Here is a 16,587-nt window from a genome sequence, read left to right on the forward strand (position 1 = left end):
ATTGTTCGTTAAACTTATTAATCTTTAATCTAATTATTAGTTAAACTTATCGTTTGTTAATCTTATTATTTATTAAACTCATTATTCATAATATTTTGTAAAATCTTGTTTATTCGCGTAAATATATTCTCTGTTTCGTAAAACAATGGCTAATTCAAACGAAGGATCATTACGCGCCTTAAATGCTAATGATAACCCGACATATATATGTGAGTGTATTTTATCAAAAATATGTTTTTTATGTTTTCTTATCTTAGTAATTATTTTTAAAAAAGTCTTAAAGTCTTATATGAAAATAAAGCTGTTCTTTATTTCAAATAATTGAAGTAAATAAATACAATGAGTTTTATATTTTATTATATCTTATATTATTGTTATATTGTTATTGAAAAAATTGATATAATCAACAGTTCTTCCTGTTCTCTTGATTGTTTCTTGCTTGTTTCAAACCATGATAATAACCTACAAAAGAAATAACATAGTCCATTGAAAATTTAATATACAATAAAATACTTATATGAAATAATTACCTGTGTAATATACCATATAACCACTAATATACCATGACATCAACATACTTGAAAGTGCGTCTGTATCATTATCTGGTAATCTAGTACATTTTATTAAAATTTCGTATTTTTTTTCCAAATAAAATGTTAAACTTATTCCAAATTACTTATTAATATTAGAAGTATTCAGCATTCCATTAGAATTTTTAAATTGTACTTACTTGGCCATTAATTGTGGTGGTAAAGGAGGTGCAGGTGGCATTATATCAGTCATCGAATTGAAAGATGGTCCCGGTATGAAGTGATGTTTATAAGCATTTGCTTCTTCAGAGTCACAATCCATTTTTTCTACATTATATTTTTTCGAATTTATATTTGTAGAAAAATTAGTCTCACAAGTCTCATCGTTCTCTTCATTGAATTTCTCTTCCAAAGCTTTCTTTCGTTGTGCTATTTGACTTTGCAAACCTTCTGATTCTAAAAGAGAACTCAACTCGACTTTCTCTGTATTACCATAGCCTAAACACAGAGTAAAAAAAATTTTTGTCATTTAATAGAATTACTGAATGCCATTCAGTTACTGTCCTTACAGGCAATGTATTAGAATTTCCCATGCATAAATGTATATGTATAAATGTTTGCCTTGATATATGTAGTAATAATCACTCGTCTAATGAGGAGAATTATATTCCAAGCAGCTAATAATGAACAATAAGTAACATGCATGTTTATGGTTCATGACCCTATATCCCACGGGTCTCCCCATAGACATTGACAGGTACTCCTGCCCAGTTAAGGACCTGCTGAATGACACTGTGATAGACTATGCGAAAGCCTTTACTTCATATATATATATGTATTTTTAGTACATTTCTTAATTGACATAACCATCATGCTAAAGGTATTACCTACAAATTTTACAACACACGTGCCATTGTTTTCGTAAATTTTTGATATTATAGCTTCATAAATTTCTCCATCCTCTGAGTATATTGCACGATAAGGTGCTCCTATGATCCATTTCTATAGAGAAAAGATGTGTATACAAATAAATATAAGTAAATAGCAAAATAAAATAATTTGCTTCTTAATCAATATATTTAATAATATTCTGTATCAAATTTGTAATATTCTATCAAAATCACAACCTTGTGTAATTTACTTGCGTGTTTAGGCTGCTTAAGATTTTGTAGGTCTTCTTTCGGTTGAGAATTTCCAACATCCATTCCCATTCGCTTGATAACTTCTTCTTTTGCTAAATTTATTGCTTTATCATATGCTTCTATTAATGCACTATCATCCCAAACATTATCATTGGCTGTGTCTGTATCCTTTTGAGATAGCAAATTATACGTTATTAATATTGATACAAGTATTTTATTATCAAACTGTTGCAAATTATCATATATGTCATTTTTCAAAAATTGACTAAAAGGTAGTGGATACTGTTAATTACTATTATGCTAAAATCTTGTACTAAAATAATGTTAAAACCATTACGTTTCCATTACCATACATACGTTTCCATTTCCTCGTATAAAAAGAACATTCATATTATCTGCCATTTTAAAATAACATCATTTAAATATTGAATTTGCTTCTGAAATATTAATTTGTCTCATTTCTTTAACTCTAACACATTGTAAACAATGATGACATTATACCAACTATAATACTAAAAATCTATTCCCCATTCATTCGAAAGATTATTTTTTGAAGCAAGGTTAACATTGAATGTTCCCAAACTTCAATAACTGTATTTTACTTTCTTTACAATATCTAACAATATATTAGAATACTATAAAAAAATATTGTATGCACAAGAAACTGTTTATAGCGAAATAGCAAAAGAATTAATCACATATTATAACTAAAACGAGATTGTTAAGTAGATTATATTATACTGCATATGCGTTAGTGTTTCAGCTGGTAAATATAGTTTTTATATCTGAAGATAAATAAGATTTAATTCTATAAAATTGCATAATGAATTATACATCTATCTATTACTATTCGTATTTCCCCTTAGTTGTATGTTGTCAATAGCATCAATCACGGACATATAAATAAATATAGAAGAAACCGTTCGGAAATGGAAAGGGAAAAATGAACATGGAAGACAAGAAAGTTTTCTTCAGGTTTAGCGTATGCGTGATACGCTTTGAATGTCTCAGATAAAGATAAAGATACTCTGCTCATTTCTATTTGTTCCGCAGAACGAAAAATTTGTTGTCTTTCATATTGGTTTTTACCATTCAATTTTTGGGCAGTTTTCCCTAGCGAGTGTCGGTCCCTGTTTGATAAAACCAGACCGTAATTTATACAGATATGTATTATAGATATATATTTGTAAAACTGAAATCAGATGAAATAAATGTTGCCTGAGGTTTTAAACGTTTAATAAAAACAATATTTCATTTGGAAAAAAATGTAAGATATGTAAAATTACACATTGATCATTTTGCTGGTCTTGTATCATAAAACGTGTGGCCCGAAGAGCATGTCACGACCGGCATACTTCAAATCCGACGGACTGACGATAGAGATAAAGATGTGGCGGCACTCGGCGACAATGTATATCGCTGAACCATCATAAATGAACCATCAACATCCCAACGGTCCTTCCACCGAAGGTTCTAGAAGAAAGAGCAAGTGGCAACGATCGCGGACGCCTAGCAAATGCATGGACGGTGGGGATGTTGAGGGATGACAAAAGAAAGTAATCGGATCCGATCGAAAGTAAAATCATAAGAGTCAGTCTTAGAAAGTCACGCCTGGAGTTCGGACGTAGATTGTAAAGTGTATTGATGTTAGAAAAAAAATAAAGTTTTCTTTTTTTATTTTTTTACCTCAAATTCCTTTTTTGTTTTGTTATTTTACGTGACAACACCATCGGCACCTGGATGAACCTTGATAACTCGGCCCAGAGGCCAATGCATGGAGGGAACGTTGTCCTCTCTGAGGATGACGATTGTGCCCTTTTGGATGCTGTGTCCACCCTTGCTCCATTTATTGCGGTTGGTTAGCTCGTTCAAATACTCCTTATGCCAGCGGTTCCAAAAATGTTGTTTAAGCTGTTGGATATGCTGCCATTTGGAGAGTCGGTTCGATGGAATGTCCCTGAAATCTCGATCACGTAAGCACATTAATGAATCGCCAATGAGGAAATGTCCGGGAGTGAGGGCTAGGAGATCATTTGGATCGGTGGAGATAGGAGTTAGCGGGCGGGAATTGAGGACTGCTTCTATTTCTATGATAAGAGTATTACGGTGTTAAGCTCATATGTTTCTGTTTCTCCACTCGCGCTGCGCCATAATATCGTTTGATATTTCCGATCCTCTGGTCGTACGAGGAATTGCCGATACATTTTCTCGATGTCGCCAGTGAGTACGTACTGATGAGCGCGGAATCTGTGGCGGATCGGTATCAACAGGACGCCGACAGGTCGAGGCATCAACGCGGCGCAACACCTCCCGGGCGATCCGCGGGTACCAACCGCCAACACTAGAGGGCTACGACGACAACGAGTCTGTCTGTCTAACTCGCTAGCGGTCGAATATACGAGCGATTGATATAAATACCGCACCTAGCGAGACTCCCTCTACGTCTAAGGCAGGGACTACCGGGCATAGCCTTACTGACGAGTCCACCGGTAGTCCCGGGACGAAACGCGCAACTCTCCCTCTCGTTTCATCCGTCATAAATCTAATTAATATACAAAATAAATTGTGAATTGATTCGAGAATATAGGATTTCCCCATTTTCATGATTATCGTGATTTTTGTATAAATATATTTTTTAAGATACTAATAATTAGGTACTTATAAATTAGTATTATCAATTATTTTGCATTTATAATTCCGCCTCTAGTATAAGTGTTAATTGAAAACTAACTTTATGTTTCAAAAAGTACTAGCAAAGTCGTTGAGTAACAAGCCACTGATGCTAACACAAATAGCATTGTCGTAATTAAATATTTCTAAATATTCATTTTTCACTTTGAACCTGTAGAAACAATTTATTATATATACTATTAGCTAAGTAATTGCATACTTAATTAAGTCGAAATATAAAACTTAGTTATTTTGATAATTTAGAAAATAAAAAACTGACAAACATTTCAATTTAATTTATGGTTGGAACAAAAGACAGTTATTTTTCATTAATTGAAATATTGCAATGCAGAGTACTTTCCAAAATACGCCGAGAGTATTCCTGATGGTGAAACGAGCGTTGCTTCATCGAACGCAGCTAAAGAAAACAACATCTATGTAGTTGGTGGTACGATGCCTGAAATAGAGGGCGATAAATTGTACAATACCTGTACTATTTGGGGTCCCGATGGAACTTTGATAGCAAAACACCGAAAGGTAAGTAATATATTCCTTTATGGCTTTGAATTTGAAAATATTGGGGTGAAGAAAGTGACTCTATCTAGGAATAATTTAGGAATATACATATGTACATACGTATACTATAACCAATTCTATAATTTACGGTTTATAAAATACGTTATGATACGGGAAACGCCCATTTTTGTTGTAATGTGTTTGTTGTTGTATAAATTTTTCACATACGAAAATACTTATTTTTTCTCCTTTTTAAACATTATTAAATGATAAGATTTTTTAATAAAAGAAAGTGATAAAAACGCTGTCAGTTATTAAATAAAAAATAATTAAAGTTTAGGAGTTGGTAACTTTGATATTAAATTACAAAAGTTGCAGCAATAGAATTAGCGACTACATTTTTATGTTATTAGGTACATCTATTCGACATCGACATTCCTAATAAGATTACTTTTCGAGAGAGTGATTCACTCAGTCCAGGTAACTCCCTAACGACATTCGATGTGAAGGGCTGCAAAATAGGTATTGGCATTTGCTATGATATTAGATTCGAGGAAATGGCACGCATTTATCGGAACAAAGGTACAGTAACTTAATCGATCAATACTTAACTAGCAAAAAATTAAATATCTTTCTTAAATATATTCTATATAAAATTAATATAATCTGTAACTCTGTATAAAAAGAAGCTTAATTTAAAAAACCAGTATATTTGCTGAAAATGAAACAAATAAAAGAATTAAAAGCACAATAAGAGGACTGTCCTCGCATATTCAGAAATGATGGTATGTGAACCGTGCAACTACGAAGTTAATTGGTATTCGGTGGCTTCATATTTCCTGCTTCTCTGGGTTAGGTCGCCAAATGCTGATATATCCAGCGGCATTCAATATGACCACTGGACCACTGCACTGGTCATTACTTCAGCGTTTCAGAGCGAATGATATTCAATTATACGTTGCCTGCATATCACCGGCTCGTGTTCCTTAAGCAAGTTACGTCGCATGGGGACATACACAGTTGACCAATCCCTGGGGAAAGAATCTTTACGATTTAGAAACTCAAGAGAATATGGCAGTCACCGATATCAAAAAAAAAAAAAAAACTGGCGAACCGTGTGTTACCACAACGAGACACGCGATGCTATTTGTCGCTTTAAATTGTGCCGCAACTCGTTTTTGAGATCTTTGCCAGGGGAGCGTTAAAATCTGCTGAAAATATATTTCTGGCTTTTCTGGATTTTAACTGAAATATGACAAATAACGTTGTAAAACATATGTACTTATGACTTACAGAGTAATTGAGTGTACAAAATATATAGTATACAAAATAGCCAGCGATTTAGGGCTTTAAAAGATCAAAAGGAAAGAAAAGAAGAGAAAAGAAGAAAGATAATATGTTGTGGCAGTCTAAGTCGATCTAAGAAAATAGATAAAGGGTGGGAGGGGCAAAGCTAGTTAATCTGGAAAGAATCCAAGCGTCAATTTCAAGCATTTACAGAGAATCAAGCGGGCTGGTTAAAGTCGTGAGTTGAGCAATTATCCCGCGTTAGGTTCAATCAGGTTAGTCCCACGCGAAATTGATCCAACCATGCGAAAACGAGTGTATCCTGATTTCTGTCGCAGATACTTCTGGCTAGTGCAGTACCTACACGGTGGTTGTTGAAATAGCCGCTTCTCATCTATTTTCCGCAGCGCGGACATCATCCTTTGATCCTTTACGACTAACGAAGTTTTCGAAGATGTACGGCAGTTTGAGATTCTACTTGAAAATGATCATGATTGCGGTCTGTGTGCCGTCTGCTCTTCTTTTTGTCCTTCCGTTAAAGACTGGTAAGTTGATACTGATTAATTATGCGATCGAAACCCTATATAATTGCTATAAAAATTCCGCTAATATAATATTCCTTCTTTCTTGTATCTGTCTGCCACTCAGGTCGTTTTACTAATTGCAATAAGTAATTTCGACTTCTTTGCGCTCTCTTTTAACGCATTCGAGACCGAAAGAAATTCATATCAGTCAGTAGGCAAGGGTATAATATACATATTTTATATATAACTTATGTAGTAATGTATGTATCATGTTAATTTCATATTTTCTTCAATATAGAATTATTATATATGTCGGGTTTACATTAGAATTAGGGTTAGGGGCGTGAAACGAATCTTCGTTTGGGTTACACGTTGTCGTTATGCAATAGAGAAGACATTGACTAGTGCAAATACGATTATTACAGAACCGGACAAGTAACCGTGGTAGTTAGGTACTCGAGAAACTAATGACAATGATCCTAGGTTCAATAACGAATCCGTGGTCGACGGGATGATAGATGAACGTACTCACAAAATCGAAGTCGGACGCGTAATATTCACTGATCGTAAAGAGTTACTCCTTTCATCAATGAGATCGCGAGCGAGAATGCCTTTCCCGTCCCGATGATGCCACAGAGGAAAACTATAATGGGGTGTGTCTAAGGATACGAGATCATCGGGTTCGTCGAGAAAAGCCTTCGTTCAGAAAGTAAGGCAAATTGGCGTTGCTGCTAATTGGTCAATCTCCATATCGGTGGTTAGAAAAAGATGCTAGCCGCCCTCGAGGGAAAGTTGCTAGTGGGAGACGCCGCTCGTTGAAAAATATGTCTCCCCTATCTTCCCGTAGTTGGGACAAAGACTGTTTGTCTGTTTGAAGGGCTTTAGTTAACTAAACCTTAAGATTTATAACGGGCCCTCGGGCTAGCCGAACATGTACTGCGGAGACGCATCGACATCTGGCATTCATCTTACTCGAAGAATAGGGTCTGCGTGTGGCGAGCCACGGGACAGAAACCGTTGGAATGTTTACTGTCGCGTGTCGCCACGAATATTTCTTTTAAGGAGAGCTATAGAATTACTCCATACCTTTGTTAAACAAAGCGTTCATCCCGTAACGGCGGCTACGTTCGGCGACTGACTGTCGCCTCAAGCCCAAGCTCATTATCACAACTCTCGAACAATTACAATCGGATTGAATAACTACAATTGTTCAATTACAGACTCCGGTGTTCTTTCATCTCCGATATATATATATGTCGGATCACGATTCGAATTTTGGGCGCGCGACGACTCTTCGTGTGGACTAGCCATCGTTTCACAAAGCCGAGATTTTATTTACACGTATATACAGGTCTATCACTAAGCTCAACAAATAATAAGTACAACTAATAATAAGTCTAACAAACACTAAGCCTAATGAATAATACGATCTACGAATAATTAAATTAAATAATACTATTAGCAATGTTTGAGTTCAAACGAATCCACGGTCACCGGGATAACTCCTTACTAAGCGAAACTAACTTAGACGCAAATGCGATCGTCGAAAATGCTCGATGTATCACTCTCCAAGGCAATCGCAAGAATGCCAGCCTCGTGGAGATTTTTCATCCTGTACAATTGCATTTTGTTTTCTATACCCGTTTGGAAGCATCGAGAAGGTTCCAAACGCCGTTGCTAGGCACACTCGTTGGAAGCATCGAGAAAGTTCCAAACGCCGTTGCTAGGCAGTTTCTGCCTGGAGTTTTGATTACTAATACAATGTATGTCCCATTGCATCGGCACCTCCGAGGCAACATCACACGTGGCTAGGCCCGCTCTCGAGGCCGCATGCCGCCACAACCACATTTCTCGGAAAACACATACAACCACTCCAAACCTCCGTTAGATAAAACATCCATCCCGTGACCGTGGCTACGTTCAGCGACCGATTGTCACCTGGAACCCAATCTCGCTTATTACAAATCTTAAGCAATTACAACTATAATAAAATCTAGGCTAAGGTACTAGAGGATGTTCCCAAAATTTCCAAGGAAAGGCTTCGGCTTTCCTTTCATCTCCGACATATATTTTTTACATTTGTAGTTGCGCACAGATTTTATTAAAGAAAAGTGTTAACAATGTGTTTTCATGATTTATTTCTCGCGACTGACTTCCATTAATCCCTAATATTCCAGTCGCCATAAGCGTGTAAATCTAACATGGCTGCTCATAAATGTCATCATTAAAGTTATAGTGACGGGTCTTTAGTTTTGCTTGATATCGAAGTAATTTTCCGTCTGCCGCTCGTTTTTCCTTATTCTACCGCAATTAGAACATTTATTTATTAATATTGTTTTAAAGTGACAAAAGTATTGTTCGTGTGAATATACGTATAAATATATATATATATATATATATATATATATATATATATATATATATATATATATATATTTATGTTGTGTGTTATTTTAATATGGCTAATGTTTTGTAATTCTTCGATTGCGTTATTTATTGTTTTGGGTAGTTTATTTTATAGAGTATTCGATAATATAAAACATACGCGCACACGTACATATATATATATATACGTATTCATATGCATATTTCTCCTGGCAGTGTAGTATTCATACGAAATGAAATGTCAATTATTTATTTATCCTTTACCGGAATGTAGGCTAGTTTTAAGTATGTATCTTAGATTATCGATTTGAATCAATAATGTAGAATGCGCATACATTAATAGTAGTTTAGTTTAGAATATAATTTATATATTTATATATAGACATGCATGTTCCGTAATATAGTTCTTATTTTATAATTCTTTACCGGAATGTAGGCTAGTTTAAAGTATGTATCTTAGATTATCGGTTTGATAGAATTCGCACCTATATATATATTTCTGACAATGTAACCTTCATTTCTTTAATAATACAATATTGTATGTTTTATGTATTCGTTAAACTATTAGTTTTTGACTTCATGTATACTTATATTTCATAAATTGATAATATTGTATTTATTGCATAGTATTGGAAGCACTGTCTCTAATATTTACTAGGTTATTACATGTTCGGCATATATGTTTATACTTATATGTAACTCTCCAAATTGATTGATTGAAATATATTTATATATATATATATTCCTGGCGTTTCAATTATTTTCCCCTTTTGTAGTTATTCTTATTTCCTGGTTTATTTAGAATTGTGTGTATATGTATTTTGTTTATTGGTTGGATCCGTTAATCGCCCTCGTTTTGTTAATCCTTCCCTTCGTTTCGTAGTGCCGTGTGTTCGTTTGTGCATTCAAATCCTTATTCGCGTGTTTTGTATAGAATGGTTTTCTTGTTCTTGTTACGGCGCGTGCGGAGCGCGGACGTGACACCCCCGCCCTTGGAGTTCAAATTTCCAAAGGAAATTTGACTGATGGTATCTCTGAGTTCGCTCAAGGCGGACGTAGATGTCGTTGGTAGTTGAGTAACTACCGGTGTTATCGATATCCCTTGAGGTTGTGCTGTTTGATCATCGATATTTCGTCTTCTTTTGAGGTATAGTAGCGGGTGGGTGACTGAGCCGCATATTGCTCCTAATAGGGCGATTCCACATTCGTAAGTTTCACGTAACTGGTATCCGTGTGCGGCTATATCTATTATTGTTTTGATTAGTTTAAATATTGCGAGTATTCCAAATATTGCTGCACTGACAGTTCCAAATTCCATAAAACCAGTCCATAAGCTTGATACGGTATTTTTCGCTATTGTCGTTAATGTGTTTTGTCCATCATTCCCAGGATGTTTACTGTTCCAGGGACGATTGTTTTTCCTGTTGCTCCTCTGGCCAATGCGTTCAAGACTGCAGATTTTCTGCCGGGAACATGACGTGGTCCCGTAGTGCATCGAGGTCTTTTGGGTATACATTCCGCTCGTGGCCAACGACGATGGTGCTGAATATTGCCACGTTTGGCGCACGTCCGGGCGGAGTTCCTGTGGTGCGATTCCTTTGCCAAACGGGCAGTTCCGAGTAGCATTTTGTTGTATGTCGTACCTTTACTTGTACCGGAATGCATTTGACTATATGGACCGCTTCTCCTGCGATCAATGTTGAGAAATGTTAAGTTGGTATGATCGCTGCTTACTACAAGCTAAGTTGGTACGACTTCTAACGACGCTCTTTTGTCTTAGAAGTCGACCACGTTGTTCTATTGACTTGGAGATTCCTGTGTGGTAAGACGTGTGATAAGACTGAAATATATTGGAGAAAACGAATCTAAGTGAATCGTTACTTTATAAACCCAAAACCTTATTAAATAACAGGTTATGGGCCCAGAGCAGTAAACTGCGGGGAAAAACGGTATTATTTTTTTGAGTTTTTTGTGTTTTCTAAGACAATCCGAGAAGAGACCACGCCATGGCCGATCACGACAAAGTAAGTGATGTGGACAGCGATATGAAGCCGGTCCTAAGAAAGGGGAATTACGAGTATTGGAAGACAATGACGGAAGCCTCGCTAATTTTCCTGGGTTGCTGGGAGGCAATAGAACCAGGATTTACGGAAGCGCAAAGGCTGGACCCAGAATGCATGAGGAAGGATAACATGGCACGTGCATATCTTTTCCGACATATTCGCCCCGAATATATCGGAGAAATTAAATCCTTGAAGACAGCGAGGGATTGTTGGAAGGCGCTAGAGGACGTCCATGGAAGGTCCACGTCGATGGACACTGTCCTATGCATACGGGAACTGGGTACCATAGAAAAAACCCCGATATGGACGTCGCAAAATACTGCGGAAAGATATACGATCTGTGCGAAAAAATTTCCAACGCAGGTTTAAGAATCGAAGACCACATGATGGCGTGTTTCATCTCAGCCGGCCTCGTGGCGGACCCAAACTACACGACATATCTTAGGACGGTAAGACTCGATAAGAATCTAACCTCGAGGGTCGTGAAATCCGATCTCCTACTTGAGGAAAGGAGAATGGAAGCGGCCATGGGTCCCTCCGAGAAGAACAGTGCAATGGCGGCTTGCAAACAATCGAAGACCAAGCCCCAACAAAATCAAGATGGCGCTAAGAAAAAGCACAAAAACCCAAAGGATAAAAAATGCTATAAATGTGGAAAACGAGGCCACATATCGTACAACTGCCATGAGGGAAAAGAAGACGAAGAAGAGAAAGACCCAGAAAACAAAGTGGAGAAAGGATCGGAAGATAAACCGAGATCCAAGGGACTTATCTCCACACTGGCTTTATCATCTATCAACCACGTGGAAAGGGACAGGATCAGCTATCTTGACTCGGGAGCCTCAAACCATATGACCCCGGATAGGTATCGGTTCGTGGACTTCGTGCCTGCGACTGAACAGATCCGGATTGGTAAGGGGTACCTGGAAGTCAAGGGAAAAGGCACGATCGTCGTGAAGATGACCAAAGCCTGTGGCGGGTGGAGTCTATCCTTGTCGAACGCCCTGTGGGTGCCTGAATTAGATGTAAATCTAATCTCGATCAGGCAATTGGCAGTGAAAGGCGTCACCACAGTGTGTACGAAGGATGAGGCCGTCGGCACACATGATGATGGGGATGTGGTATTTAACTCAAAGGTAGGAGACAACGTGTACTACCTAGAGACAATACCACCTGAGAGGCATGTAGCAAACGTTTCCATGGAGAACGATCAAGAAGAACCTGGAAATGATGACGACCACGCCGAGGTTATTGAAGCTAAGGCGTACAAAGGTATCGTGTCATGGCATGAGAGGTTAGGTCATCTACATGGGGACGCGATGAGAAAGATCCCTGTGAGGAACGTGAAGGAGGGCTCTAGGATACATGAGGAACCATGCGGGGTCTGCGTGAAAGGGAAAATGACAAAAGTACCATTTCCGAAGACAGCCCACCACATGTGTCAACGTCCTTTAGAAATAGTTCACAGCGATATTAGTGGCAGAACGCAATGCAAGTCGCTGGGCGGAGGTAATTATTTCGTAACGTTCACAGATGATTTTTCTCGTTTCATGCACGTCAGAATCATCAGTAGGAAGAATGAAGTACTCAAGTGCTTCAAGGAGTACCAGGCGGAGGTGGAGGCTTTACACCAATCCAAGATAAGTGCCCTTCAAACAGATAACGGGGGTGAGTACACAGGAGAAAACTTCGAGAACTACCTGAAGGAGAAAGGCATCTTACACAGGAAAACTGTTCCTAGAAACCCTGAACAAAATGGGGTCTCCGAACGAGCGAACAGAACCCTGGTCGAGATGTCCAGATGTTTACTCATCCAATCTGGACTCCCTGACTATCTGTGGGGGGAGGCTGTGAACACGGCATGCCACATAAGAAACCTATGCCCATCCGCTGCCATCGGAGACAAGATCCCACTGGAATTATGGAAGGGTAAGGGATGTGACCTCCAAGGGGAGATAAACAGACTGAGAGTGTTTGGATGCAGAGTCTGGTATCTAAAGAGTCCAAGCGGAGGAAAATTCGAGAGCAGAGCGGATGAGAGGATATTTGTGGGATATGACAGACAGGTCAAAGGTTATAGAATTTACCTACCGAAGATCCAAAAGGTGATAATATCCTGTCATGTCAGGTTCGAGGAGAACACGTTTCCCTACAAGAGCGCTAAGGCGGAAACGAACCATATAAAGGATAAGTCCTCGGAATGGATATGGGATGTAGAAACCTTTGAACATAGGGGAGAAGCCGGTCAAACTGACGTCGAGACACAGAGTGACGGAGAAAACGACGAAGGGGAAACCGACTACTTTATGGACAGTTTAACGTGTGAGGACAATCCAGTGAATACTGTGAGTGTACCGTTTGTGCCGAGGAGGTCGGCAAGACTACACAAACCAAGAATATGTGATTGTTGTGCTCACACTGCGACTGTTTGTAAAGCTCAAAACGTGTGTGTACCTGTGAATGTGTATGAAGCCCTGAGGGGGCCAGACGCTCAAAAATGGACTGATGCAATAAGGAAGGAACTAGACAATCTAAAAAGTAAAGATGTGTGGGACATTGTGCAAAGACCCTTAAATAAAAACGTTATAGACTGTAAGTGGGTGCTTGTGATAAAGAGAGACCCTGATAGGTATAAGGCTAGGCTAGTAGCTCGGGGATTCTGGCAGAGGCCTGGAGTAGATTATTCAGAAACCTTTAGTCCAATAGTAAAAGGCAGAACTCTAAGAATTCTGCTTGCTCTATGTGCGGAAAATGAGTGGGTTTACGAGCACATCGATGTGGAATGTGCGTATCTCAACAGTCCTCTGGATGAGGATATATACATGGAGCAACCAGAACTCTTTAGAGTTCCAGGTAAAGACAGAACTAAATTTGTGTGTAAGCTCAAAAAGAGCCTGTATGGACTGAAGCAAGCTGGAAGAATGTGGTTTAGACACATCGATAGCATTTTAAGAGGTATGAGTCTGAACCCATGCGTGAGTGGTCCATGTGTGTATGTGGATGCGTCTAAAAAATTTATTGTAGCTGTGTATGTGGACGACATCCTTGTGTTTGGGACGAATGAGTGGATTGAGATATTCAAAACTAGGATTAAGGACAAATTAGATGTTAGAATGCTAGGTGTAGACACTCAATTTCTGTCCATCCACCTGAGTAAGCCAAACAGCACCACTGTAGTATTCGATCAATCTGTACAGATAGGTCAAATGCTGGATCTGTTTGACATTACTCGTGAGGTTGTGGTGGTGGGAGTGTCGACACCGCTAGCTAGAGAATGTGAGGCTGGTTTTGATATTGAACGTGATGAGCCTTTCGACAGTAAATTATATGAACAAGCTGTGGGGCACATAATGTATGTAGCTACTGTAAGTCGTCCTGATGTTGCGTGTGCAATAGGGAAACTAAGCCAAAGATGCGCGAATCCGACTGTATCCGATTGGAAAGCAGTGAAGCGGGTATTCAGATATTTACTAAAGACCAAAGACTTGAAGTTAGTATACCAAAGGACCGGGCAACCTCTGAAGGTGTTTTGCGGGTTGTACGGTAGACAGGAAATCCAGGAGCGGGTATGTGTTCATACTCGCTGGTGGTGCGATATCCTGGCTATCCAAAAAACAACCGATTATAGCTCAATCGACGTGCGAAGCGGAATTTGTGGCAATGCAGGAAGCAGCAAGGGAAACAGTGTGGATTTCTTTACTGTTAAAGGAATTGGGTCAACTGTCATATTGCCCTCGCCCCTGCAAGATATTCTGCGATAATATCGGAGCTATTTCATGGTCAAAGGACGAAATAGTTGCTGAGAGTTCTAAGCACGTCCAAGTGCGTTACTTTTACGTTAAGAACTGCGTATCGAGGGGGATACTAGATTATACTTATGTACCTAGTCCTGAGAATGTGGCTGACATTCTCACCAAAGGCCTAAATAGGATTAAGACTCAGCAATTTACCAAAGCTATGGGGCTTGTAGAAACTAGCGATCAAAGGGGAGTGTTGAGAAATGTTAAGTTGGTACGATCGCTGCTTACTACAAGCTAAGTTGGTACGACTTCTAACGACGCTCTTTTGTCTTAGAAGTCGACCACGTTGTTCTATTGACTTGGAGATTCCTGTGTGGTAAGACGTGTTATAAGACTGAAATATATTGGAGAAAACGAATCTAAGTGAATCGTTATTTTATAAACCCAAAACCTTATTAAATAACAATCAAAGCCATGTGTCCTGGGTTTTGGTTATGGTGTATGCAAATTCGTCGGGCGGTAAGTTTGCCAAGCTTAAGGCGTTCTCTATTAGTTTCTTCTGTGTGGTGTATCTTTGCGTCAGTGTATCATGGTATAATGTTTTCATTTCTCGAGTTTATCAGAAATAGGAATAACCTTTTATAGAAAAAGAAAATTTTGTATTTATATATATTATATTTTTTCTTTCCTTTTTTTCTTCTTTTTTTTTCTTCTTCCCCTTTTTCTTTTTTTTTGTTTTTTTTTTATTGTTAAAACCTTTGTTTTATTTTAGGTTTTACGTACTTGTTATCAGTGAAAATAAATATTATGAATACTACTTGGATTGGAATTATATACATATATGCGTACAAAATCCATTTCTACATGTTAGATATAATAATATAACAATACTACGTAGATTAATACATAATAAAATATCCTTTTACTTCGGTTATATTTATTACTAACTCTCAATTAATCTATCTTAATTATTTTCTAACCACTTTCTATATTTATCAGCTATTTTATTTCTTCTTGTTAATCTGCGAAATCCATGCATGTACACTTCCTTGTATGGTGATTGATTGTTCACGAGGTAAGTTGCACTTTCACTGTTTTCGTTATTCGTTGAACTAACACGTTTTACATTCAAACAGTAATTGGAACACTCGTAATAAACTTCTTTTCTTTTTCCAAGTTTCCGCTATCTGTGTCATTCGACAAACAGTGCCACGCCTCCACAGCACCGTTATAACATTTAGCGATGCTGCTCTTTGCATTAAGGCAATTGAAGTTAATTCGTTCGTTTATTTTCAGCTGGTACATGGTGTTCCGCAAGCAGGGAGCCATAACCTATTTTGCATGTAGACCTTCTTGTATGATGATTACTTGTTTACAAGGTAACTTTCACTTCCCCTCTTTTAATTATTTATTGAATCGACATGTTGTATATTCAAACAATAATTGGAGTACACATAATAATTTTCCCTTTTTCTTTTTAGGTTTTCGCTATCTGTATTATTCGACGAACAGTGTTACACCTCCTTTTGATTTATCCATAATATAGTTATAACATTTAGTAACCTTGTATTTTGCACCGAGACAATTGAAACTAATTTATTCACTTATTTTAGGTAGCTGTCATACATTGTGTTCCACGAACAACGATCCATAACCTATACTTGCACGTACACTTTCTTGTATGTTGATCACTTGTTCACAAGGTAACTTTCACTTTCACTAGTTAATTG

General features: G+C 37.8%; 1 protein-coding gene and 1 long non-coding RNA gene across 5 annotated transcripts in view; both read right to left on the minus strand.

Annotated features, from left to right (window-relative positions):
• Positions 1–16,587, minus strand: part of LOC143304085 (uncharacterized) — a 246,164-nt gene that overhangs the window by 157,024 nt on the left and 72,553 nt on the right. The gene's annotated exons all lie outside the window — the stretch shown is intronic.
• On the minus strand, positions 347–3,021 carry LOC143304080 (survival motor neuron protein-like). 4 transcript variants are annotated; one of them, XM_076626415.1, is made up of 6 exons: positions 2,959–3,021; positions 1,658–1,840; positions 1,418–1,532; positions 731–1,028; positions 531–610; positions 347–462 (listed from the first exon to the last, which is right to left on the minus strand). In XM_076626415.1, the coding sequence occupies exons 1-6, from the start codon at positions 2,986–2,988 to the stop codon at positions 404–406; spliced, it is 765 nt and encodes a 254-aa protein (XP_076482530.1). In that variant the 5' UTR covers positions 2,989–3,021; the 3' UTR covers positions 347–403. The 4 variants fall into 4 exon arrangements, with proteins under 4 accessions (XP_076482530.1, XP_076482528.1, XP_076482529.1 ...); XM_076626413.1 differs by lacking the exon at positions 2,959–3,021 and adding an exon at positions 2,021–2,415; XM_076626414.1 differs by lacking the exon at positions 2,959–3,021 and adding an exon at positions 2,030–2,413.

This window comes from Bombus vancouverensis, unplaced genomic scaffold, assembly GCF_051014615.1.
Source record: "Bombus vancouverensis nearcticus unplaced genomic scaffold, iyBomVanc1_principal scaffold0022, whole genome shotgun sequence".
In the NCBI taxonomy this organism is placed as follows: domain Eukaryota; kingdom Metazoa; phylum Arthropoda; class Insecta; order Hymenoptera; family Apidae; genus Bombus; species Bombus vancouverensis.